This window comes from Nyctereutes procyonoides, unplaced genomic scaffold, assembly GCF_905146905.1.
Source record: "Nyctereutes procyonoides isolate TBG_1078 unplaced genomic scaffold, NYPRO_anot_genome, whole genome shotgun sequence".
Taxonomy (NCBI): domain Eukaryota; kingdom Metazoa; phylum Chordata; class Mammalia; order Carnivora; family Canidae; genus Nyctereutes; species Nyctereutes procyonoides.
Window position 1 is genome coordinate 26,302,873 of NW_026575024.1, and position 27,989 is coordinate 26,330,861.

General features: G+C 45.5%; 1 protein-coding gene across 1 annotated transcript; it reads right to left on the reverse strand.

Moving 5' to 3' along the window:
- Positions 1-714: 714 nt before the first annotated feature.
- Positions 715-27,931, reverse strand: POFUT1 (protein O-fucosyltransferase 1). Its single transcript, XM_055344960.1, is given in 8 exon segments — positions 715-1,267; positions 4,845-5,087; positions 6,865-7,057; positions 18,581-18,693; positions 20,309-20,379; positions 20,382-20,490; positions 25,759-25,880; positions 27,714-27,931. Coding segments are annotated over 8 exon segments (1,173 nt in total). The 5' UTR covers positions 27,847-27,931; the 3' UTR covers positions 715-1,078.
- Positions 27,932-27,989: the final 58 nt, after the last annotated feature.

Sequence of the window (27,989 nt, forward strand, 5' to 3'; positions counted from 1 at the left end):
ATGGGGTTGGTAGAGATTCCACTGAATGAGGGGCAAATTGGAAATCTGATGGCTTCTGGGTCATAGGCATCTTCTATCTATCTGCTCAGAGGTTTGGCAAACATGCCCTTGTGAGAATATGGCCTGAGGACTGGCTCCAGCTCCAGGAAAGAGTCTGGGATAACAGGTATTGGATGGCAACTTAATGGCAAAATTCTGCAACCAGGCGTCTTGGGACACAGAAGAAATGGATGCTCCCAGGTCATTCAGCCCTGGTCCCTGGTGATGTGCTCCAAGATCTCAATTGTGAGATCTTGTGGTTGGCAGGCCACCAACCACTAGGAGACTCTGAGAGCAATACCATGATGATCTGGCTCGATGGCAGGTGCTCCTTGCTTGGAATGTGCTATGTGAGCAGCACTCAGTATTTGCAGAGCACTGCACAGCATCCTGATCAATAACTTCTGTTTGCATAGTGTTTACAATGGAGATGAGTGCTCATGCCCCAAACCCTGGAAATGACCTTGGAAGAGGGGTTGATGATGGCTCTGGCCAGGCAGTGGAGATGGCTCTGGCCTGCTCTAAGGGTTACTCTGGGTCATCTGGGAAAGGGTCAATTCAACCACTCCACCACTGGCCTCATCCTTAATTCAAGGTCACTTTAGGTCCCTATGTTAATGAACTTCACTGATTTTTAAAAATGAGGGTGGGTTCTAGAATAATTAGGATCTCATATCAAAACTATAAAAATCTCTGGGTCTCTATTAAAAATCGCTGAAGAGAGTTTAGCCCCCCAGGGGGCTCAGAGAAGGCTAGACCAAAGATAGAGGTTGGACTGCTTTGCCAGCATGAGAAATTCCCAAGAGAAATAGTAGGAAGCACACATAGCAGAGAGCAGAGATACTCTGGCTCCAGGAGGCCTGAAAGCCCTGTGCCTTGGGAGATGGAGTCCTTCTCCTCCAGAAGTCCCTGGTGCTTTTCTGTCTCTGGCCAGGGAGCAGAAGAGCTTGTACTCTTGGGAATCAATCCTGGGAGCACTGCCAGCTGCCAGGCCTGGCAAATGGGACCAGCTCAGACTGGTGATGTGCTCCAGCCAGGATCAGAACTCATCCCGCAGCTGAGGGGGTTTGTCCATGCCGAAGAAAGACGACAACCTTCCCTGGAGGTCCCGTTCCCGCTTCACAAAGGCAGTAAAGGAGGAGACACAGTTGCCAATAAAGTGGTCAGCTTGGCCAAGGATGTACAGGTCGATCTGGGCCACGTCAGGCTTCAGGCTCACCACCTTCACCTGTAGGAAGATGGGCAGAACATTTTTACCAGGGTGGCTGAAGGCCAAGGGGACCCAGTTTGGCCAAGGCCTGAAGCTATACCCTCAGCCTTCCTCCCCCATTCTTGAGGAAGTGGCAGACACAAAAGGTGGGCAGAGAAGATTAAGACCTGGGGTTGGGCATTCTAACAGCAGTATTGCCCAGTGGCTGTCTCGGCACACCCCGACATAGAACATCCCTCCAAACACACCATCATTTGCCCTCTATGCCTTCACTAGTGTGGTTCCCTCTGCCTGGACTGCCTTTTTCCTGTACATTTCAAGGCTCAGTTCAAATTCCACCTTTCTCATGAAGCCCTAGTTTGGCAGGACATGGCTCTCCCCACCAAACTGTAATCTGGCCAAATAGTACCCCACCCACCCTGTTCTGCTGCCTGGATGCCTCTGAGCCCTAAGTCCTATTCGATTTATCCCCGAGATATTTCCTAAAAGTGAACCCTTCTCTTGGTGGATTAACACTTCCTAGGCCCAGGCACCACAACCTCTTGCCTCCTCATGTGTCCCCTTACCACAGAGCAGAACAGCTGGGAAAACTTTTTCTGTCCCTCCCTCCACCCCAAGTTGAACACTCTTAAATGGTGCCCTACTGCTCTTCAGATAAAGATGACAAATCTTGAATTGGGCCTACAAAGAAAGCTCTGTTCAAGCCACCTCTCCACCTCTCCTATCTCCCTCCATCTCCCCCTTGAGCTCCAGCCACTACCCACCAGGTTCCCTTTTGCCTCAGGACCTTTGTATGCATTTTCTCTCTGTTCAGGGTGCTCATCTTTTTTGTCTGGTTAATTCTTTTTTTTTTTTTAAAGATTTTATTTATTTATTCATGAGAGACACACACAGAGAGAGAAGCAGGGACACAGGCAGAGGGAGAAGCAGGATCCATGCTGGGAGCCTGATGCGGGACTTGATCCCGGGTCTCCAGGATCACACCCTGGGCTGCAGGCGGCGCCAAACCGCTGCGCTACCGGGGATGCCCTGTCTGGTTAATTCTTACTTAAACTTCACTCTGCAGCTCCAGTCTCACCTCTGCAGACCCTGGTCTAGGCCAGAGTCCTCTGCTGTATGCTTGCTCTCTCTCTCTCTCTCTCTTTTTAAGATTTTATTTATTCATGAGAGACACAGAAAGAGAGAGGCAGAAATATAGGGAGAGAGAGAAGCAGGCTCCATGCAGGGACCCCGATGTGGGACTCGGCCAAAGGCAGGTGCTAAACCACCAAGCCACCCAGGCGTCCCTCTGCTCTATACTCTCACAGAACCATGTTCCTTTACTTTGGAGCAGACATCTCAGTTTGTAGTTTCTACTTTGATTAGTATCTGTCTCCTGCACCTGATGGGGTTGAGACTTTCGCAGTCTTCTGGTTACTGCTGGCTGGGGCCTGCCTCAATAAGTATCTGTTGACTGGGCAAGTGAATGAATGAGTCCCTGCCCCACTCAAGCTCCTGGGCCTCTTGTGTAGCATCTATTAGAGTTTTGTGCAAAGTCTCTTGTCCTGAGTCTAGACTGGGAGCCTTGGAGGGCAGGACCACATCTTATTCATCGGTGTCCCCAGTTTAGCAGGGGGCACCCAGCTTAAATGAGGAGCAAGGGTGGGTTCTGAACCCATGGAGAAAGGGACTGAGGCCAAGGGTAGTGGCACAGGAACAGGAAACAGAGAATGGCAAGAAGCTCCAGGCATAACAAATATATTGACTCTAAAAACTCATGAAAAAACTCCCTGGGACTCTCCAAATGCTTCAACTGGGTACAGAGGTATGGGTGTGGGCAGAGCTGGGGCTGAAAGTGCTTTGCTGTCACACAGAGATTTCTGATGTAACAAAAATCATCATCTTGCTATGTGGATGGTAGCAAAGAAATAATACTAGTTTAATCATGGCCAAAATCCCCAAGCAATTCCACCCACGCTCTGAAACTTACCCGCTCTGTGTCATGCCCACTATAATTAGCTCTGAGACCTCTTGGGTAAATCCTATCCCTTCTTGGGACTTTAGTTTCCTCAGCTATAAAAGGCAGGGGATGGGTTAGAGGAGCCCTGAGGTCTCCCAGCGCTGATGGTCTTCTATAAAGTGGGTGGGTGGGAGGAAGGCCAGGATGCACTGCTTTAGCACCTTCTCTACGAGTCAGGGCTTCCAGCCCATGTCTGGGGTAAAAGTAGAAGGGGGCCCCTCACATAAAGCCCAGGGTTCTCCCTACTAGAAAGCAAATCTTTTAAGGTCTGTATAAGCATTTAGGACTTCCATCCATTCCACAAATATCTTACTAAGGGGCACCTGGGTGGCTCAGTGGTTGAGTGTCAGCCTTTGTTTCAGGTTGTGATCCCAGGGTCCTGGGATCGAGTCCCGTATCAGGCTCCTCAGCAGGGAGCCTGCTTCTCCCTCTGCCTGTGTCTCTGCCTTTCTCTCTGTGTCTCTCATGAATAAATAAATAAAATCTTTTTTTAAAAAACTTGCTGAATGCTTATTATTAATCATTTTATTGATACATACTTACTTAATACCTATCCTTCCCTGACACAGCACCAATCACATCCACTCTTTAGTCACATGCTGAATATTTACTCTTCACCATTTCCTTAAGCGTTTACTAAGCACAAAAGAGCCTTCCCTTTATTCATCAACCACCTACTCCTACTATCAGTGACTGCTAACATTATCGAGGACTTGTTTTGTACTGGATCTGTTTTAGTTTTTTTTATATCTCACCTTCACAACCACCCAGTGAGATAGGACTACTCTCAGGCCCGTTTTACAGAAGAGGAAACGGAAGCACAGTGAGCTCAAGTAACTTGCACAAAACTGTACAGTGAGTAGTGCCTAGGTTCTCTGGTTCCAGAGTCCAGGCCGTTAATCTCTCTGCTCCACCAGATTTCTCCCAAGGACCTGCTCTTCACATCCTTATTCAACAGTTACTGAGCATCTACTGTGTTAGGCACTGTCCTAGATGTTGGTGATGGCAAGGCCCCCAGATGCCGAGGGACAGAACAATGAGTTACCCTTGGACTCTACTGTCCAAAGCATAACTCTTAGGAAGTGGGCCGTATTTCCAGCCCCATGCAGGCTAGACAGTGCCTCAAGAGCAGATGTGATAAACTGCTGTGATAGCTCCAGTAGGGACACAACAGCTATAAGAGTGCAGGGAAACCAGGAGAGAATGTGCCAAGGTGGTTGGGTCGGGCTTTGTTTTTTTTTGTTTGTTTGTTTTTTAAATTTTTTTTAAATTTATTTTTAAAGATTATTTACTTATTTATTCATAGAGACACAGAGAGGGAGAGGGAGAGGCAGAGACACAGGCAGAGGGAGAATCAGGCACCATGCAGAGAGCCTGACCTGGGACTCAATCCTGGGTCTCCAGGATCACACCCTAGGCTGCAGGCGGCGCTAAACTGGGGCTGCCCTGGGTCGGGCTTTGAAGAAAGGATAGGCACTGGAGCAGAAGTGGGTGTCTAAGTGTAGGGAGGACATGAAGCATGCAGAGGAAGCAGTGGGACCACCCTGGAGCTCCCTTTGATTCCCTTTCCCACACTCCCACTGGGACCATACACACCTTCCCTTTGAAGAGCTCTTGGATCTCAGGCACATAACTCTCGGAATCCGTGGCGATGTAGACCGACTGGGCATTCAGTGCTTCCACCCAGAGCTTCACGGCCCGTCTGATTTCCTTCAGGTCGGGGAGGCACATAGTCATAGTAAGGGGGGCCGCCGTACTGCGGCTATAGCCCACACACTGTGGGGAGGCCATGAAGTGGGAGCCTGCGGTCCCGTCCTTCAGCATGGCACAGGCGTTCTTCTGTGGGGTTGTCAGGGGACAGGGTTAAAGACAGCAGCCAGCCCAGGAACCCAGAAGCAAGAGCCACTAAGTGGATAAAGGCTATACAGAAGTTCAAGTGTGTTTTTTTAAAAAAGGAACTGCGGAAAGGGGAAAATGTATCAAAAGAGTAATAGTTGTTTCTGTGTAGTGGCATATTGGCTTTCTACAAAATATTTTTTTCTTAGTGTTTATATTATCTGGGACTTCCAGTAGAATTCTGAACCATGGTGGTGATAATGGGCAGCCTTATCTGATCTCTGACTTCAGTGGGAAAACTTCTGTTAGCTCCCATGAAGTACATGTTTGCTGTGGGTTTCGGAGAGATAGCCTTTATCAAGTTAAGGTGGGTCCCTTATTCCCTGTTGGTTAAGAGGTGTTTTTTTTTTTTTTAATTATGAATGAGTATTGACTATTATCAAATGCTTTCTTGGCCTCTATTAAGATGATTACATGATTTTTCCTCTTTGGGTGCTAATATAGTGAATTTCATTGCATTCTTGGGATAAAGTTTACTTGTATGCTCTTTAATACATTACTGGAGTTTACTTGCTGATATTCTACTTAGGGTATGTGCATCTATGTTTGTGAGAATGAGCTCTATTCCTCTGAACTGACTTTATCTGAGTTTGGTTTAGTGTTATGTTTGCTCTATAAAAATATAACATCTTATATCTTTTTATGTTCTAACTATGTATAGATGAAAATTGTTTCTTAAAGGATTGGCTGAAACCACTCTATTCTGGGCCAAGATATTCTGAGCCTGGTTTCTTTTCTTTATGAAAGGAGGGCAGGAAGGGAGTCAAGTGCATAAATGTGTGACTTCAGGTGACCCTTAAACAACACAGGGCATAGGGGCAACCCCCCCCCCCGCAGTAAAAAAACCTGCATATAATTTTGACTTCCCCAAAAATTAACTTCTAATAGCCTATTGCAGATTCAAAGCCTTATTGATAACATAAACAGTCAATGAATGCATATTTTATATATTATATCCATCACATACTGTATTTTTACAATAAAGGAAGCTAGAAACAAGAAAGTCATTAGGAAAAGAAAACCCATGTACACCCCTGCACTGTAAAACATCAGCATGTATGCAGGCCCATGCAGTTTAAACCCATGTTATTCAAGGGTCAACTGTACTTCCTTGAACAACTCTGAGTGAATTCTGATCTAATTTCTATGCTTTGCAATATTTTTCAAGTCTTTAGCAATGAGCATTTCTAATATACAGACGTATACACATATCTTATGTAAATTAAGGAGACTGTCTACATTTCCCCTATTATTTTCATACAGAAGATAATCTGATGAAGTCTCTGCACATTTAAGTGGCCTCCAAATTTGGAAGATGACATCTTCATTTCTTGGGAGCCCCACCCAATCTCCAGAGCCTGTTTTTCAACAAAGAGTCTACTGGCTAAACACTGAGCTGGACCACAGGACTCCTGGGCTGTGGGTCTTTCTCTGGCTTGTTGCCTAACTTGGAGTCTAGCTTGATTTTATTTATCCATCTGCAAAATAAGGACAAAAGTGGTCACTGTTAGAATTGGGGGCTGGCAAGCAAGCATCTGGAGCCATATTTCTGATGTGTCTATGGCAGGATTATGGAACATTGCCCTGTGGACTTGGCTGAGTGAAACTTCTCTACTCTGGCTGGGATTCTGTGCAGTGGGTTCAGTGTTTAATGTTTAATACCCATAGGCATGGGCCCTAATCAGGGACATGCTGGCCATGAAAGGAAGGGAAAAATTACCCAGTCAGAGCCAATGCGCAGGTGAATGCCCACGTACGGCCGGATGAGGTGGGTGAGAATGTGGGCCTCTCCTGACCTCACCATCTCATCTGACCATACCACATACTTCTGGAGCGGTCTGTGCTCCTCCAGGACGGGGAACTGGGCGGGGGCTCCCGGCAGGGCCAGCACTGGATGTTCCTTTGGAGAAAATCTAGGCATGAGACAGAACAAGGGGAAGTCATGACAGAGGACCCACAGACAGCCTGGTCGCTGCCCCCACAGGACAAAGGATGGTGTTGCACCATACCCCAGAGACCCTGCAGAAAGGGGCCCCTCTAATATGCAAGAAGCACGAGAGGCTGTGAAACCCCAACAGGCTGATAAGGAACTGCGGCGGGTGACAACAGGCACAATATACAATACTGTCCCGCCGCACGGAATTTACAATCCTCTTTGCTTGTTTAACAATTAAAAATTTACAGTAGGGCATTCCAACCTTTTGTATGTCATGCTGGCTTCCAATCTGTGGTGTGGTAATTCACTCCAGGGTGGGGTGTCTGGACCGCACCTCTGCCCTTTTACCCACATGGCAGGACTGGGACATGCAGCAGCTTTACAGAGGACTGTGGACAGGTCATGCTCACAGGCAATGTGTATACTGGGTGAGAACATTCACTCGACATTTAACACATATTTGTTGACTGCCTACTATGTGCTAGGGCCCAGGGAAGAACAAGACAGGCATGGTCCCTGCCCTCATGAAAAGCACCTGCCATCTGCAGATGCCCATCATACCCTTCCGACGGCTCTCCTTCCTCCTTGTACACTACGTTTTGTAATTATTTCACCCTGTCTTTTCTGCTAGACACAGACTTCTGAAGGCAGTGCCTCCAGGTGCTTAAGACAGTGTCTGGCACATGTAAGAGCTCAGTGAATATCTGTTGACTGAACGAGTAAGGAACAAACCTATGCTTCTTCCTCTTCAGCTAAATCCAGAGTCTGTCCTAGCAAGCCAAACATCTTGATGGTTCCATCAACTTGAATGCACTTTCAAGCTCCAAAGCTCTGTATGCTTCTTGCCCCAACCTGGACTGCCTTCTCTCTGTCAGCCAAAAAAACCTTTTCTTAAAATTACAAAATAGGCATAATCACTCTGGAAAATGGTTTGACAGTTTCACTAAAACTAGAATGCAGTTATGATATGCCCCAGCAATTGCATTCTTGGGTATTTATCCCAAAGAAATTAAAACCTATATTCACACAGGAACCAGTATACAAACGTTCATAGAAGCTTTATTCATAATAGCCCTGAACTGGAAATTACTCTAACATCCAAGAAGTGAATAGTTAGTTAACCAAACTGTGGTGCATCCTACCATGGAATCTGACACAGAAATACCAACAAACAAAGTACTGAGACAGGCAACAATGTGGGATGGATCTCATCGGAGTTATGCAGAGTGAGAGAAGCCCTCAATCTTATATACTGTCTGATTGCATTTATTTACTTATTTTTATTTTATTTTTATTTTTTAAAGTTTATTATTTATTTATTCATGAGAGACAGAGAGAGAGAGGCTCAGAGACACAGGCAGAGAGAGAAGCAGGCTCCATGCAGGGAGCCCAATGTGGGACTCGATCCCGGGTCTCCAGGATCATGCCCTGGGCCAAAGGCAGCACTATACCACTGAGCCACCTGGGCTGCCCTATTTATTTATTTTTAAACAAATTTATTTATATTTTATTATTTTTTAAAAAGATTTATTTATTTGACAGAGAGAGAGAGCACAAGCAGGGGGAGTAGCAGAGGCAGAGGAAGAAGCAGGCTCCTCAAGGAGCAGGGAGCCCAAGTGGGGTTTGATCCCAAGACCCTGGGGTCATGCCCTGAGCCGAAGGCAAACACTTAACCAACTGAGCCACTCAGGCACCCCTGATTGCATTTATATAACATTTTTGAAATGACATAATGGGGAACAGAAGTGGAGAAGAGATTAGTGGTTGTCAGGGGCTAGGGTGTCCTTGCCCATGTGTGTGTGTGTGCATGTGCATGTTTAGGCACATGTGTGCAGTTATATACTGGTCACAAAAGATCCTTGTGAAGTTAGAACTGTTTAGATATTTTGACTGAAGTGGTGGATACACAGACCTACATATGTATAAAACTGAACAGACCTAACTACACACACTCACGTGCACATACAGAAATGAGTACAAGTAAACTAGGAAAATCTGAATAAGTTGGGTGGATTGTATCAATGTCAACATCCTGGTTGTGATACTGTACTGCAGTCTTGCAAAATGCCAGCAATGGGCAAAACTGGGTAAAGAGTATCTGGGACCTCTTCCTCTCTCTCTCTCTCTCTTTCCTTCCTTCCTTCCTTCCTTCCTTCCTTCCTTCCTTCCTTCCTTCCTTCCTTCCCTTCCCTTCCCTTCCCTTCCCTTCCCTTCCCTTCCTTTTTCCTTTCTTTGTTTTTATCTTTGTTATTTCTTGCAACATGTGAATCTACAATTACCTCAACAAAATCTTCAATTAAAAGTTATTAAATAGTGGGATGCTTGGATGGCTCAGTGATTGAGTATCTACCTTTGGCTCAGGGCATGGTCTCGGAGTCCTGAGATGGAGTCAGTCTCACATTGGGCTCCCCTTGAGGAGCCTGCTTTTCCCTCTGCCTCTGCCTCTCTCCCTGTGTCTCTCATGAATAAATTAGATCTTTAAAAAAGTTATTAAATAGTTCAAAACATACAGGAAAATATAGAAAATAATTTTACAATCCACATACATGTGACCCAAATTAGCAGATATTAATACTTCGCTTTGTTTCAGATTTTTTAAAAAAGAGACACCAAAATAAAAGGTCTATCCTATCATCTTTCCTTCCTTTACTTCCTCTTCCCAGAAGATACTGTGGCTTTATGCATGACTACACTTTTACTGTTTGTACAAAAAGGTATTATTCTGTGTGTTTTTCTCACAGTGTAATGGTAAAGGCACAGGCTGTCAAGCCAGACAGCCTTGTGCTAATGTTGACTATGCCACCTATTAACTTGGGCAAGTGACTTACCCATTCTGTGCATCAGTTCCCTTATCTGTATAATAGAGCTAATAATAGCTCCTAACTTACAGGGCTCTTGAGAAGATTAAATGGATTAATATAAGCAAAGTATTTAGAACAGTACTGGGCACTTAGAAAGCTCTTAAGAAATTCTGACTGGAGGATCCCTGGGTAGCTCAGCAGTTCAGCACCTGCCTTTGGCCCAGGGCACGATCCTGGAGTCCTGGGATCGAGTCCCACATCAGGCTCCCTGCATGGAGCCTGTGTCTCCCTCTGCCTGTGTCTCTGCCTCTCTCTTTCTCTGTGTCTCTCGTGAATAAATAAATAAAATCTTAAAAAAAAAGAAAAAAAATTCTGACTGTCACCATCATGTCATGTTGTCCTATGACATGAAATCCATTGCAACTTTTTAGAAATTCAACTTAATGTGTTAAGAGATTTGGCCACGTTGATAGTGTCAGCTTCTCTTGAAGTTTTGTTTTGCACAAGTTAACACAGCAGTGCTGCAGTGGGCATGCCCCTTTCTTCACACCCAACCCAAACACCTCCCAACCGTCCAAGACCAGCTGCCACTCCCAATTCTTAGCTCCTACGGGAGGGCTCTCTGTTCTGCTTCTCTTTTGCTGCTTTCTGCACACTGTGCTTGGCAACCGTCTTCCCCACTCGACTGTCAGCACATGAGGGTAGGGGCCTTGGCAATTCTACTTACCACAATTCCCACACACAGTGGTCCAGGGCTTGTGTCAAGGAAGCAATAAGCAAGTGTTCATTGATATCCTGTCTTTATATAACACTAATTTCATTATAATAATCTTACATATACATATATGTGAATCATTTATCTAACCTTATTATGTGACAGGCAACATTCTACTTGCTTTACATGTATGAACTCATTTGGTTCTCACAAGGGCCCTGTGATGTAAGCACTATTGTTATTCTCCTTTTACAGATCAAGAAATCAAAGCACAGAAAGATTAAATAACATGCCCAATCATGCAACTAGGAATTGGTGGGGCTGGGGTTTAAATCTAGGTTATCTGCTCCAGAACCTGTATTCCTTTTTTTTTTTTTTTAATTTTTTTTTAAAAAGATTTTGTTCATTCATGAGAGACACAGAGAGATCGGCAGAGACACAGGCAGAGGGAGAAGCAGGCTCCATGCACCGGGAGCCCGATATGGGACTCGATCCCGGGTCTCCAGGATCGCGCGCTGAGCCAAAGGCAGGCGCCAAACCGCTGCGCCACCCAGGGATCCCGAGAACCTGTATTCTTAACTATGTACCTCACTCCCAGCGACTCTACTGCCATCAATGAGCCCCTCAAAAAATGAGTCTGTACTTTATGTTTCTGATCTCTAGTCCCTAGCATGGGCCTCAACACACAATGGGTACACGCAATACATGACTGAGGGAATGAGAAGGATTCAGGGGTCTTACCAGAAAGACCAGGCCAGATTGTCAGATGTTAGAGGAAAAAGAAGCGTATACGAGCTGAACATCTACTACCATCAGGCCCTCAGCCAAACTCCTTTCCGATGTCACCTTAAAAGATTTCAAATGGAAAGCCAGAGTTTCTGATCTCCCAAGGGATGGAACACTAGGATAAATCAGGAACTGTGCGCTCTTTGACCTCTTGGAGAGAACCTGTAGGCCTTTGGTGAATTCTAGATTTGGAATGTCCTTCCCATCTCCCTAGATCTGGATTGGCACATGGCTGCCCCACTGGGACATCAGCTCTGACCTGATGAGCATCAAGAGGCACAGACTGATATGCTCATTTACTCCCAATGAAAGAAGAGAGTGTTGTTTGGAATGAAAGGGAGTACGAAGGGTCTTGTTTGGAAAGAAAGCTTGACCAATTCCATCTGACCCTGGTCACCATCCAGCTAAAAAAGGCATATGTTATTGCTGCTGGGTGCAGTGAACCTCTGGTGTTCTTCCCCACCACCCCTACACTACTGAGATCTCCCACCCAGCTGGTTTCTCTATGTACAACAACCAGAGTATCTATATGAGATAGCAGGTGAACACCATGCTGAGTGCAAAGGCTGGAGGACTATGAATGAGGCAGGGCCTTACTCTCAATGTCCCTGTCATGAAGGACTACCTCTCTCTCTTCCACTCTTTTCAAGGATGGCTCCTCATCCTTCAGGTCTCAGTCTGGTCCCAGCCCTGCCAATTACATATCGCCTGTGTATGGACTCTGAGGAAGGCTCAGCCTGGGAGCACGATAACAATAAGCGCTGATGGTTGAGTGGGGAAGATGGTTGCTGAGCATATCAGTGTGCATAAGGCAGCAAAGGAGAAGCAGAACAGAGAGCCCTCCCGTAGGAGCTAAGAATTGGGAGTGGCAGCTGGTCTTGGACGGTTGGGAGGTGTTTGGGTTGGGTGTGAAGAAAGGGACATGCCCACTGCAGCACTGCTGTGTTTACTTGTGCAAAACGGAAAACTTCAAGAGAAGCTGACATGATCAATGTGGCCAAATCTCTAACACATTAAATTAAATTTCTAAAAAGTTGCAGTGGGTTTCAAGCCAGAGGACAATGATGATGGTTATGGTGATAGAATTTCCTAAGAACTCCATACACCTGTTACTCTCATGCCATGAAAATGGCTCAGCATGATGGTTGATGGTCTTTCAACATTTGATGTGTGATAAATATCTGCTGAATTAAACCTCTGCCAGGGTATTCACAGACTCAGAAGCAGCAGAGCTAGAAGGATTCTGAGAAATTCCCTAGTAAGGAAGAAATACCTCTTATCCCCTTCTCCTAGAATTAGCTGGACACATGGTAAATGTGAGATTATAAATAGATTTCTCTGTATTTCTTGCAGCTAAGACAAGGCCATGTGTCCAAGAACTGGCCAATGAGATACAAGAGGTTTATATGGGACTTCTAGAAAGGTTCCTTAAAAAGGTGAGGCTGTGGCCCCCTTTTGCCCTTTTTTTTTTCTTCCAGGCTGCCTGGGGCAAGGTTGCTATGGCCAAAGCTTCAACAGCCCTGTGAGAGGACACTGAGGATAAAAGCGCTGGGATGCTGGGCAGAGATGGGAGCCTGAGTCCTGACAACACAACGGAGCTGCCATCCAGCGGTGGGTTGGATATCCCAGTATTTCTCTTACTTAAGAAAACAATACAATTCTATCTTGTTAATCTGCTGGTATTTGGGGTCTTCTGTAACATGTAGCTTAAATTAAGCCTGCTATCCCTAGACCTGTGGCCATCCAAACTTTTAGTTGATATACAAGAGGATTACTGGTTAAAGATGGTGGGGGAAGGGATCCGAGTCCCTCTAAGTTCACCCTGCCCTGCCAGCCTCACGGCACTACAGGCCCTTCTCAAGAACTCTAAGGAATAGTGTGGAAGTCACAGACCTTGCTCATTCTCTTCATTTTACAGATGGAACATTGGCCAGAGAAGAGAAGCAATCTACCTAGTCACACGGTGAGCTGGGCAAGAGCTTGATGCTTTCCAATGCCATTCTCCCTATACCCATACCTCTGCCCCCAGAGGACAACTTTCTACAGCAAGCGTCTGCTACTTTAGAAAATGTTTAAACTCACTTCCCCAATCTCCTCACCTGTATGGCAGATTAATTCTTCAAACCTCCTCTCACTAGATGGGCTCAATGTCCCCTCCCAACAGCATGTAGCAGAAGTGATACTGTCCCAGTCACCAGGCCCAGGCTGAAACATTCCCTGGTTATACCCTCTCAGAACTTGGCTGATATGCTGCCAGGAGTACAAACCACATGGAGAGGTCAAGTGTACTCGCACCAAACAACTGCCTCAGCTGAGCTCTCAGATGACAGCCAGTATTACGGCTAGCTATGAATGAGCCCTCTTGGACACATAGCTCAGCCGAGCTTTCAGACTCCAACCTCAGCTGACAGCTGACTGCAACCATATGAGACCAAAAGCAAGAAGCACCCAGCTAACCCAAATGTCCATCAACAGAGAAATAGATAAACAAAATGTGGTCTATGCATATAACAAACAATTCAGCTTTACAAGGACTAAGATAGATTGTGATAAATAGAACATAGACAAGACCTGAAGATACTACACTAAGTGAAATACACCAGACACAAAAAGACTAATATCATATAATTCTACTTACATGAGACCCATGATACGCAAATTCAGAGATAGAAAAGTTGAATAGAGAAATGGGACAGGGATGTGTGGAAGAATGGAGAGTAGTTGTTTAATGGGTACAGAGGTTCTGTCTAGAGTGACAAAAAAGTTCTGGAGATGGACAGTGGTGGTCATAGCACACAACATGTCACTGTACTTAATGCTACTGAATTGTACACTTTAAAAAGTGGTTACAAAGGTAAAGAAATAAATCATACACACACACACACTCCATTGGCACAAATATACATAAATACCCCAGTAACCATTTTTTGAAGTTTCATGTTTGTTTATATTTAAAACTGATCCTACTAGCAATATTTACTAAACTGGTATCAATTACCCCTCAGAAAAGACAGTTAAGTAATACTCGATTACAAACTATACACAGTAGTTTCATTTTAAGATAATCTGTACAGGTACATAGGTATGTAAAAGTACCTGGAGGAAGGAAGTATATATACCAAGCTGCTAAGAGTGCTTTTTGAAGGAAGGGTGGATTATGGGTAAATGTAATTCTTTTATTTAAAACTTAAAAATCTGGGACACCTGGGTGGCTCAGTGTTGAGTGTCTGCCTCTAGCTCAGGGCGTAATCCCAGATTTCTGGGATCGAGTCCCACGTTGGGCTCCCTGCAACAAGCCTGTTTCTCCCTCTGCCTATGTCTCTGCCTATCTGTATCCCTCATGAATAAATAAATAAAAATCTTTAAAAAAAAACCACTTTAAAATCTCCCACCAAATCCATGGTGGGGGGGAAAAAAACACAAATCCATGGTGGGTATTCTAAAGGATATTTATACCAAAAAAAATTTTTTTTTAAAGATTTTATTTACTCATGAGAGACACACAGAGAAAGGCAGAGACACAGGAGGAGGGAGAAGCAGGCTCCAAGCTGGGAGCCCGACATGGGACTCGATCCCGGGACTCCAGGATCACGCCCTGGGCCAAAGGCAGGCACTAAACCGCCGAGCCACCCAGGGATCCCCTATACCAAGAAATTAACATGGATTGAAACTTTGTACAGCTGGGATTCTAGAAAGAAAATGGAAAACCAAAAACCAGAAGAACTGCCTCACTAAGCCCAGTCAACCCACAGAGCTCTGGGAAATAATTACCCACTGCTGGGGAGCAGCAAAGTTTTGGAATGGTTTATTTGCAGCAACCGACAATGGAACAGTCCTCTGTTCCCCTCCTCATTCACTCCACATCCGCCACACTGGCCTTCTGTCTGCCCCTCCACCTGCAAGCATGCCTGTTCCTGCCTCAGAGCCTCTGTGTTCTACGTCCTTGCCATGAAGACTACCTTTCCCTCCAGCTTTTTCCATACATGGCTCCTTCTCTTCAGGTCTCTCGTGGACTGGATGTTGATGTCCTGCCCTCTGCCCCCACCCCTTTCATAGCTGAGTCCCAATCCCTAATGTGATATTAGGAGGTAAGGCATTGGGGAGGCACTAAGTTTAGTTGAAATCATCAGGGCAGAGCCCCCATGTTGAGATTAGTGCCTCATAAGTGAGCCTGCTCTCTCTTCCAACATGTGAGGACACAGCAAAATATGCTGCAAGCAAAGATCACCACAACCCAACCATGCTGGCACCCTGATCTCGGACTTCCCAGCCTCCAGAGCCATGAGAAATAAACACTATAGTTTTAGCGTCACCCCCCTCACTCCGGCTCTGTGCTATTTTCTTACAGCAGCCCGAGCTGACTGAGACATGGTTTCAGCCCTCCAATCACACATCACCGGGACACCTGGGTGGCTCAGGGGTTGGGCGTCTACCTTCGGCCCAGGGAGTCCCCATATTGAGTCCCATGTCGGGCTCCCTGCATGGAGCCTGCTTCTCCCTCTGCCTGTGTCTCTGCCTCTCTCTCTGTGCCGCCCATAAATAAATAAATAAAATCTTAAAAAAAGTCACACATCACCTGTTTATGTCCTTCATAGCACTGTTTCTTCTAGAATTATCTGATATAAAAACTTATTCACGGTATCTCTCCCATTAGACTCAGCTCCATAAAGGTTAGGGACCTTACTGGCCTTACTCTTGCCTGTATTCCCAGGGTCCAGACCAGTACTTGACACCCCAGGAGGTACTTCTTAAATGTGTAGAAGGAAGGAGTGAAGGAAGGCAGCAGTCCAGGTGGCTCTAACTCTGAAACTGTCTCCAGGATCTCATCTTCCCTAATCATCTTCCTTTCCCCAAAATTTGGCTGTAAGGTACAAAGGTTCCCAAGCCCTCATGCAACTCCTACAACACAATGAACTCAAACAGGACAGTGCGGGCACTGAACAAGTGTTTGAGCGACATTTCCTAACTGGCGCTTCCATGCAGCACTGCACCTTCTCTTCTAACTAGGATTGTGTGATATTTTTGGCTGTCTGGAATTTGCTTTTAGAACTGCTTTTAGAGCTGGTTTCATTTTTGTTTTTCCTGGCATTTTGTCAATAGGAGAAAAATCTCCATCCTTTGAGAACAGATCTACCTTCAGGCAAAAAGCTCCAGGTCATTCAGAACTGAACAAGGAGAACCAAGAGGGTGATCAAATGGGAATGCTCTGAGATCAACCACAAGGGAGGGGAATAGAACCTGCCATGACTAAGTATCCTCAGTAGCTCCTGAATGAGCTTAGAAGTCCCAAGTGGAGGATCCCTGGGTGGCGCAGTGGTTTGGCGCCTGCCTTTGGCCCAGGGCACGATCCTGGAGACCCAGGATCGAATCCCACATCGGGCTCCTGGTGCATGGAGCCTGCTTCTCCCTCTGCCTATGTCTCTGCGCCTCTCTCTCTCTCTCTCTGTGACTATCATAAATAAATAAAAATCAAAAAAAAAAAAAAAGCTAGACTGTTTTAAAAAAAAAAAAAAAAAAAAAAAAAGAAGTCCCAAGTGGAAATTGGCAGCTGTTACGGGCACAGCTATTCTCAACGGTGATTAAGAATGGGTGCTCCAGGGATCCCTGGGTGGCGCAGCGGTTTAGCGCCTGCCTTTGGCCCAGGGCGCGATCCTGGAGACCTGGGATCGAATCCCACGTCAGGCTCCCGGTGCATGGAGCCTGCTTCTCCCTCTGCCTGTGTCTCTGCCTCTCTCTCTCTCACTGTGTGCCTATCATAAATAAATAAAAATTAAAAAAAAAAAAAATTTAAAAAAAAAAAAAAAAAAAAAAAAAGAATGGGTGCTCTGGAATCAGACTGCCTAGGTTCAAATCCCTCCTTTGCCACTTCAAGCTGTGTGACCTTGGCAAGTGACTTCACTCCTCTCTGCTTCAATTTCCCTATGTGTAAACACAGAAGACAGTAACTTCTGTTGCACAGATTTGTGGAAAGATCAAATGAGTTATCACCTTAGAAGACTTAGGCGGTGAAATGAAAACTTAGAACAGTGTTTGGTACACAGAAGGCACTAAATAAATGGTAGCCTTATTACCTATTAGAGTTACATTTGGACTGTAGCTGCCCTCTCAACAGCTGGGTTACCCTTGGCAAGTTATCTTACCTCCTTGAATGGTTTCCTTATCGGATGGAAATCAATCATAATGCCCACTACATGAAGCTTCTCAAAGTTTTGTATGAAATAAAGCATATGAATGTGAATAGTATTAACAGCTAACATTGGCTGGCCCCCTACTATGAGCCATGTGCTCTATGCCCTAGGAGGCAGATACCACAGGGCTTCTTCCATTAAACCACAAGGAGATTCAGGCCAGACAGCTGGAGAGGCTGCTCCGAGTCACCCGAGAAAGAGGCAGGGCTGAGTCTGAGGCCCAGGTCTGTCTGACCCTGAGCGTAGATTCCTTTCTCTACATCAGGTTATCCTTGGTCTCCAGGATGCCAAGTGCGGTGACCATGTACAAATTCATATGTTCCTCACAGCCCCGAACCCGAGTCAAACTTTCAAGCCCACATTCCTTCTCGCCATGCTATAGCATCAAGGCAAGCGCGCTCTGTTTGTTAGCATCATTATAACTAGCCTGTGGCTCCCTGAAGGCTGTGGCTGGGTCTTCCTTATTTTTATATATCACCTCTGGCCTTTGAGTACTATGTCTCATACATGACAGACGCTCTATAAATATTTCACAGCTTGTGCCTGTGCCCTGCTAACCTATTTTTTTTAATAGGGCCTACTGGAGCACAATTAATAAAGCACAGCCAATTATTATCAGGATGACATCATTTCTTAGGCTGCACCTAAAGTTGCTTTTCTCTAGAAGCAGCTTCCAATTTTCACCCTGTGAAGAGGAAGGTAACAGGGGAGTGATTCTCACGCCTCGAGGAGGAAATTGAGACCCATGTGACTGCACAATATTCTTTTTATGACATCCTTTATCGGCTGATAAACTCTTGCTCAACCTTGTGGCAGGTCAATGTCCCACCGCGTCAGGCGCTGAGATGGGAAGAGATCACACAGGATCCCAAGTTCAACAGACAGAATGGCTGCACCTTTGGTCTCATACATCAGGGTGTGGTAGAGGGGGAGAGGGCCAGGATGGTGCTGCACGCTCAGGGGCCCCATGCACCTCCCCTAAACCCAGCAACACTGTCCCCTCCAAGTACCTCTGAATCCACTGGTCTTTGTAGGAGGCACTGAAGGAAATGCCTGAAAAAAGCTCGGACTTGTTGAAACTCACATGAAACTGATCCCAAAATGGGCCAAAGGGATTTCCTTCCTGCAGAAAGAGAGTGATCAAAGACTTACTGAGAAGGTGGAGTGACCTCTGGGGATGGGGCCTAGAAACTGTGGGTGGGGGACCCCTGGTTGACTAAACTTGGGTTGAAACACCTCAAAGAATGTCACTTTGTAAATCCTGGGCTGGGGACTGAGGAGTGCAGCTTGGCCTCCGTCTGGTTTCTAGCAGATGTTCACCACAGTGTATAAAGGAGTCTTTCTCACTGACATACCACATCCCACTGACCCTGCAGCACTGGTGGGGATAGAGGAAGGAAACAGACCTTGGATTTGGGCTTTGGATCTTGGACTGGAGCTTCCAGAGACTTTCAAGACAAGCTAACACAATGCCCTTATTTTGAAGATGGAAACCAGGGCCCAGATAGGGTAAGACACTTGCCCAAGGTCACACATCAAATGAAGGCAACGTTCAGACTATAAGCCCAGCCTCCTTTCTCAAATTTCATGGCTCCTCCAACCACCTTTCATTGACTTTAGCACTGAAAGACATACTGGGGATTGTTTTATTCCCAAAGTGCTAGAAAATTACAGATTTCTCCTGGTAAAATACGACAGCTTCTTATTTACCTGCCTCAGGCAGAAAAGTATATAAGTTAAGAAAATAGACAATAGAGTCAAATCACCTAGAGTTGAATCCTAGCTTATTTGCTATGTGACCTTGGGCAAAATATTGAACCTCTCTGTGTTGTACTCAGTATCCTCTCTATAGAACGTGGATATTAAGCGGCACCTGGGTGGCTCAGTTGGTTGGGCGTCCATCTTAGATTTGTCTCTTGATCCCAGAGTCCTGGAATCAAGGCCCATGTCAGGCTCCCTGCTCTGTGCAGTGAAGAGCAGAGCTCTGTGAAGAAGTCTGCTTCTCCCTCTCCCTCTGCCTCTCCACCCCCTCTCCTGCTCCAATTCTCTCTCTCAAATAAATAAATAAAATATTTTTTAAATGGGGATATTAATAGTACTTCCCTCATGGAACAATTTGGAAATTAAGTGGGTTAATATGTGTAAATCTCTTAGCATGGTACCTGGCATATAGTAAGTGCCATTGAAGTATTAGTTATTATTTGGGGCACCTGGGTGGTTCAGTTGGTTAGGTGTATGACTCTTTGATTTCAGCTCAGGTCATGATCTCAGGATTGTGAGATCAAGCTTCCTGTCATTAGGCAGTGGAGCCTCCTTAAGATTCCCTCTCTCCTACCTCACCCTCTGCCCCCCCCGCCCCCACTTCTACTCATCTGAAAAAAAAAAGTATAGTATTGTTATTGATGTAGCACTTTACAGATTATAAGCACTCTTGGACCTAGTCCTTTTGATATTTATGAGTGAGACAGAGCAGGGATTGGTGTCTTTATTTTGCAGGTAGAAATAAAGGCTCAGAGGAATCAAGGTCTTCTGCCCAAAGTGACACTGCTGACAAATGTCAGAAATGGGATTTAAAAAAAATAAATAAAAATAAATAAAAATAAATAAAAAAGAAATGGGATTTAAATCTCCATCTTTCTACTCTAAGCCCTTCTAGTGCCTCTTCCCACATATTGCTATCATAGTGTCTCAGGGGGTCTAGAGGATATGGAACAGGCAGAAAGGGTCCCCAGACCCACCTTCATGGGGCATGTCTTCTTATCAGGGCTTCGCTGGGCTGCCACTTCAAAGCAGTATGCCACTCGCCTCTCGGGGGCCAGTGAGTGGGTGCCAGCTTCTCCATGAAGTCCTCTAGGCTGATAACCCGATGGTAGGCCTGGAGGGGCTCCAGCTTGAAGTACTTCTGGTAGGACACATGGAGCTACAGGAAAAGGTACAAAAGGAGAGGCAGAGGTCCTTCTTCAGTATCCTAGTGGCTAATTTAAAGACATTCATCAAAACCATACACTCGAAGATGCAGACAGTTCAGACTATAAGCCAATGGAAAACTTTTGGAAAAAGATACCAAAACTAGAACAGAAAAAGGCTAGGAGAATTTATCTGCCAATTTCAATGAAGAAATAGTAACACCTTTTTTTTTTTTTTAGTAACATCTTTTGTGTTCAAAAAAAATGCTTGCTGATCTACATGAAAAAAAAAAAACGATGTAAGGGAAAAATGTGAGCAAAGGATAGAAGCAAACAACACACAGCAAAGAAAATTCACATAGCCAATACACTCAAAAGATGTACAAACTAATAATTAGAAAAAAAGCAAGTTACAATTACAAGATGACTTCTCACTCATTAGACTAGCAAAGATTTAAAAGCTTAACTTTAATTGTTGGAAAAGATATGGGGAAAGGGGCTGCTGTACATGGGTGGTAGTTGAAGTGTTTGTTCTGGAACAACCACTTTAGAATGCAATCTTGCAGCATCTACTAGAATTTAAAATGTTCCTTCCAGGGCAGCTGGGGTGGCTCCGCGGTTTAGGGCCGCCTTCGGCCTGGGGTATGATCCTGGGGACCCGGGATTGAGTCCCGCATCAGACTCCCTGCATGGAGCCTGCTTCTCCCTCTGCCTGTGTCTCTGCCTCTCTCTCTCTCATGAATAAATAGATAAAATATTTTTTAAAAATAAAATGTTCCTTCCACCTCTGTGTATTTTCCCTAGAGAAGCTCTTCCACTTTACACCATGAGATGGGTATAGGGATGCTCAGTGCCACAGCAGAAGTACAAGAAAAACCTCAGAAGGAGCTGCTCCGAAGTCATTACATCCACGACAGTGGCTGCCTCTGGGGCTGGAAGGAGGGAGTGGGACTAGCCTGGGGAACCATGTGAGACTTTATCTTTTAACAACTTCATCTCTTAAAAAAACAAAACAAAACAAAAAAAAAAAAAACAAAAACAGCTTCATCTCTAGTATTTATTTAAAATAAGAAAAATTAAGCAAAGAGAAAACGTTAATGATGATCCCTTCTAGCAGTGGGTACACAGATGATGACTGTACTAATCTCTGTATTTTTCTGGATTAAAAAAATTTTTCTTAGAATACCATGGAATAAAAATTTAGACTTTATCCTATAGATCAGGGTTCCCAAGCATGTTCTACTAGTTCAGGGGGATAGAGTTCTGCAATCAAAAGGCTCCAGAGATAAACAGACCTGGGAAATGCCATGTTGAGCTGATGTCTTTACTACAGGACTTCTTCAGTATGCTAATGTGTATTTTGAATCTCCAATTTTGCAGGATGGGGAATTGAGAATATAATTTCCCAAAGTAATTTAACCACTGCACCCTTCCTTCATGAGCCACTGGCACCCCAACGAACAGGTTTGGGATACTTAACTATTAACAACTAGGTCTTGCTGCAGGATTTCATTTATTTTTTTAAAAGATTTATTTACTTTTTATTTTTTTTTATTTTTTATTTTTTTTTTAAATTTTTTTTATTATTTATGATAGTCATATATATATAGAGAGAGAGGCAGAGACATAGGCAGAGGGAGAAGCAGGCTCCATGCACCGGGAGCCTGACGTGGGATTCGATCCCGGGTCTCCAGGATGCGCCCTGGGCCAAAGGCAGGCGCCAAACCGCTGCGCCACCCAGGGATCCCCTTATTTACTTTTTAGAAAGAGAGACAACATGATGGGGAGAAGCAGAGGGAGAGGGAGAATCTCAAGCAGACTCTTTGTTGAGCACAGAGCATGACTCAGGGCTCAATCTCACGACCCTGAGACAACCTGAGCTGAAACCAAGAGTAGGATGCTTAGCTGATTGTGCCACCCAGATGCCCCTTACTGAAGGATTTTAAACAGAAATGATAAGAGATATGCCTTTTAGAAAGATCACTCTGGTGGTAGAGGAGAGTACGAATGGATGGTAAGATTAGTTGAGGAAGAAGAATAAGGAGGCTACTGCCATGGGCCTTTTATTTGTTCAAGTACTTACTCAAGTACTTTTTATTTTAAGATTTTATTTATTCATGAGAGACACAGAGACAGAGGTAGAGACACAGGCAGAGGGAGAAGCAGACTCCCTGTGGGAGCCCAATGCAGGACTCAATCCCAGGACCCTGGGATCATGCCCTGAGCTGAAGGCAGATGTTCAAACACTGAGCCACCCAGGAGCCCCTCAACATGTATTCTTGAACGTTAAGTCCAAGTGAAGATGGAGGGCACGGACAGCTTAGAAGTAAAGCGGAGTACAGGGTAAAAGGAGGCATTAGGATGACTTCTAGATTCATGGCTTGGTATCCAGGTATGTGGAGGTAACATAAACTACAGCTAGGAATATAAGAGGTGACACAGGTTTGAGAGGGAAAGATGCCAAGTTCAACTCTGTCTTTGTGAATTTGAGGTGTCCCCAGGATATCCAAGTACACTCAAGGGCTTAGGAATTAGAAACACAGGTTTATGATCAGGAGAGAGTCTGGGCCACAGATAAAATTAGGAGGTATGTGGAGAATAGTGAAAGCAATAAGACTGAACAGAAATTTACAGCAAAGCAAATTATGGTAATAATAGCACTAAATATTTACTGAGTGCTGACTTAGTGCCAGGTGCTATACTCATCACATTTCATGGACTTGCTCATCTAATTCTAAGAGGTAGGAATACAACCACCTCCAGTTTACTTATAAAGAAACCCAGGCAGACAGAATCTAGATAACTCATCTGAGGTCACATAACTAATAAGCAAACAGAAAGAGGAGACACATCAACATTTATTATTTTTATTTTTATTTTATTCTTTTTTGAGAGAGAGAGCATGTGTGGGAGTGGGCAACGGCGGGGGGGACAGAAAGAGAGGGAGAAAGAGAGTCTTAAGCAGGCTCCATGTCTAGTGCAGAGCCTGACACGGCTCAGTCTCACAACCCTGAAATCATGATCTGAGCTGAAATCAAGAGTCAGAAGCTTAACTGACTGAGCCACCTAAGTACCCCAAGACACACCAACATTTCAACAGTGGGTAGAGAGAAGTCCCTGATACAGCACAAAGAGGAAAATGTTGAGAGGTGAGGACTAAAGCAGGAGCAGGCTGTGTTTTAGAAAATATGAGAATAGAGATGTTCAGGAAGGAGAGGTTCACAGGCCCAAGTGCCACCAGGAGGATAGCTGGAAGACTAAGAAACTGCCCCTAGATTTGGCAATTCTGAGGTCCCTGGTGACCACTGTGAGAACAGTCTCAATGGGGAAGGGGAGCCTAATTGGGACAGGTTGAGTAATCCATAGAAAGAAAGAAGTAGAGACTCAGAAAGATTCTTGGCTGAGAAGGCAAGGTAAGAGAAAGAAAACAAGGCAGAGGGGGATGCCTGGGTGGCTCAGCAGTTGAGTGCCTGCCTTCAGCCCAGGGTGTGATCCTGGAGTCCCAGGATCGAGTCCCACATCAGGCTCCTTGCATGGAGCCTGCTTCTCTCTCTTAATAAACAAAAACAAACAAACAAACAAACAAAAAAACAAGGCAGAGGGAGACAAACGGACAATGACTCAACTCTAACGGTGAGTGCAAAAAATCAGTCCATCAGTGGTTCCCAGTTACTGAGGACTTCCTATGTCCTTTGTACTTTGCATTGATGAACTGCTGATTCTAAGAGAGGGGCATACAATGAGGCATGCTACAATCGCTAACTCATTATGGTAGCCATAGTTACTACCTGCCTCTTTTAAAGATGAGAAAACTGAGGCACAAAAAGGTCAAGTACTCTGTCCAGGTTGCATGGCTAGTCAGTGACAAAGCCAAACTCTGATCTCAGGTCCTCTTACTTTTGACCTCTAACTGATAAAAACCTCTCTAAATACAGGCATGCAAAAATAATAATTATTATTATAATTAAAATAAGGACACTTAGGTGACTCAGCAGTTGAGTGTCTGCCTTCAGCTCAGGGCATGATCCCAGGGTCCTGGGATCGAGTTCTGCATCAAACTCCCTCCAGGGAGCCTGCTTCTCCCTCTGTCTGTGTCTCTGCCTCTCTCTGTCTTTCATGAATAAATATATAAATAAAATCTAAAAAAAAAAATAATAATAATAAAACCTATTCAGAGAAAAGGTTATAAGAATGAAATACAGTGTTTTGTACATACAAACATAGTTCTTTAAGGTTTATTAAAAAATTTTAGGGGATCCCTGGGTGGCGCAGCGGTTTAGCGCCTGCCTTTGGCCCAGGGCGCGATCCTGGAGACCCGGGATCGAATCCCACGTCAGGCTCCCGGTGCATGGAGCCTGCTTCTCCCTCTGCCTGTGTCTCTGCCTCTCTCTCTCTCACTGTGTGCCTATCATAAATAAATAAAAATTAAAAAAAATTAAAAAAAAAAAATTTTAAAGTCAATTCATAAGGGGAGGGGGAAGGTGGGAGCATGGGGTAACTGGGTGATGGGTACTAAGAAGGGCACTTGATGAGATGAGCACTGGGTGTTATACTATACATTTGCAAGTTGAATTTAAATAAAATAGTAAAAAAAAAGTAAAATATATAAATAAATTCCCAACGACAATAAATAACAAATAAAAAAAGTCAATTCAATAGATTAATTCAGTTCCTACTGCCAGGCCCCTGGGGATACAGTGTGAGCAAAGACAGACAGACGATCAGTAGAAGACACAAAGAAAAACAAGGAATTAGAAGATGTTGAGTATGACTACAATGGGGTGAGACAGTTCTGGAGCTAGACTGGCTGAGTTTGTGACCTTGAACACAATATTAACTAACTCATAGCTCAGTTTCTCCTTCAAACTGACAACAGCATCCATCACCCTTTGACTAATGGGATGAAGAGAGGGTGGGACAGACAGGGGTGGAAATGGAGCTTTAGGTTCAGATCGCCTCCAAGAGACATGGATTTGAGTTCCAGCTCTACTCCTTACAAGCTTTGTGACCTTGAGCAAGTTATCTGACTTCTTGAAACCCACTTCCTCATAGGAATGTGATGAGGAATAAAAGAGCTAGTCCTCAAGTAGCACTCAGAGCAGTGTCTGGCAGACAGAAGGCACTGGGTAAGTGTTACCAGTTAGCCAGGAAGACAGTTTGGGATGGGGAGTGGGGAAGGCTCAGAGGAGCAGGAAAAGCCCAGAGAAGGACGTGGGGTCAAGAGGAGGTAAGCAGAATTGGCATAGGCTGGATAAGGGCTAAGGCCAGTGGGAGGTACTCACATTGGTGAAGGGAGGCCTGTGATGCTGGTACTCGATCCAAGGGGGTACAGCCAAGGTGCGGTTCAACAGCTTTGCAAAAGCCAGGGAGCCCAAGAAGTGATCAGCCTGGTTCCCGAAGCGCCCTGGATGGTATATGGTGGTTGAGGTGAGGCCTGGGGCATTGAGGGCATGGGGCATTCAGGATTCAGAAAGGATACAGGGCCAAGGGTGGGGGAGGGCCAGGACACCAAAGAGAGCCAGGGGAGCTGGCAGTATTGGATCAAATCTGGACTTGTGGGTCTGACACTCAAGGCCCTCAGATCCTATCTACCCTTCTGCCTCAGGTGCTCCAGGTTCCTTGCTCTTTCCCAGACATGCTCTACATTTCTCACCTGGACCCTATGCCTTTGCTCCTGTTGTTTGTTCTCTCATCCAGGAGGGCCCTTCCACCTTTATCTTCACTCATCTGTGTATGAAGGGCCAACTCCAATGCCTCATTCTTTTTTTTTTTTTTAAGATTTTATTTATTTATTTATGAGAGACACAGAGAGAGAGGCAGAGATACAGACATAGGGAGAAGCAGGCCCCTCACAGGGAGCCCAATGTGGGACTCGATCAGGACTGGGATTATGCCCTGAGCCAAAGGCAGATGCTCAACCACGGAGCCACCCAGGCATCCTTCCAATGCCTCATTCACTGGGATCCTTTCACCAACCCTCTGCTATACTCAATCCCCTCCTCTGCCTCCCACCTTGGATTGGAGCTATTTATGGCTTTTTATTTTTCCTCAAATGTCCTTTCCTACTTCCCTGTTTCTTCAGCCTGTGAATACCTTGGGTGCAAGGACCCTGTCTGATACTTTTCGTTATCCTCAGCATGACGTCCACTCATTCATTCAACAAATACTGAGAGGCTGCACTGTGCGAGGTTCTCTGCTTCGTGCTGGAATACAGGATTCAACAAGAAGGATAAGGTCTCTGCCTTTGAGGCACTCACAGTCCAGCTTGAGACATTAAACACATAAAATAAGTGTATTGTGGTAAATTCTGATAATTTCAAGGAAGAAATGGGAAAAGTTTGGTGATGGAGAACAGTAAGATGGAGGTTATTTGTGTTGAGGTCATCAAAGTCCTTTCTGGTGACATTTAAGCTGAGACCTAAGAAAGGGAAGGAGTTCATTTGGCAGAAGTGAAGAAGAAGGTGTTCCGGTCAGTGGGAATAGCACAGGTGTCAGGACCTGAGTATGTGTGAGGAGGAGAGGGAATATGAGTGGCTGCAGCTCGGGCACATGGGGAGAAAGGAGTGGTGGTAATGATGGGCAGAGGGCCAAATCGCCAGGGCCTGGAGTCTGGAGGGTTTTAAGAAGGAAGGCCTTTTACGATGACAATCCACCACCCCATTTAAATTGTCGCTTTTAGATTCTCCCTAACTCTTCTCTATTTCATTTTTCCATAGCGTTCATCCTCTTCTAAGATACTATGTATAATTACTTTTTTTTTTTAATGCCTATCTTTTATCGTCTTTCTTTCCCAGCGATGATGAAGGTTCTCCAAGGGCATGGCGTTTTCTGTCTTACCACTGCTGTATCCCCAGAACATTAAACAGGGCTGGGCACAGAGTAGGGATCCTACAAATATTTGTTGAACGATGAAAGAATCGTCCAGAGCCAACGTGGAGTCAATGATATCAAGTCCTGCCCCACTAATTCCATTTACTGAACTCTGGGCTGGCTTAAACCTTTCACAAGACGCATAACCTCTCCTGGCCTCAGTTTCCTCATCTGCCAAATGGAAGGTTGGACGCAGAGGCCCCTCAGGGCCGTCGGAACTGGGGCAGAGAGGCGAGCAGCAGGCCATGCCCCCACGCTGGGGTTCTCTCGTGGACATGTCAAGGTATCTCTGGGCACCTCGGAAGAGGGCCTTCGCCTCTCTGGGCCTCAGTTTCCCCATTTGAGCAGAGGACTCGGGAGGCCTTACCCATGCATGGGCAGTAGAGCAGGTAACCGGCCGGGTCCCAGGAGCCCACGGGCAGCCCCGGGAGCGGCAGACTCAGCAGCAGGAGAGACACACGCAGCGGCAGGGGCGACGATGCCCACGCGGCGGCGCCCATGACGGCTCGGGAGCCCGAGCGCGCGGTGGTGCGAAGGCGGGCCGAGAAGGAGGGGCGCGAGCGTCCGCCCCGCTCCCGGCGGTCCCCGCGCGCCGCCCCGCGCGCCGCCCCGGCCTCTCTAGCCCGCGGGCGGGCGGGATCAT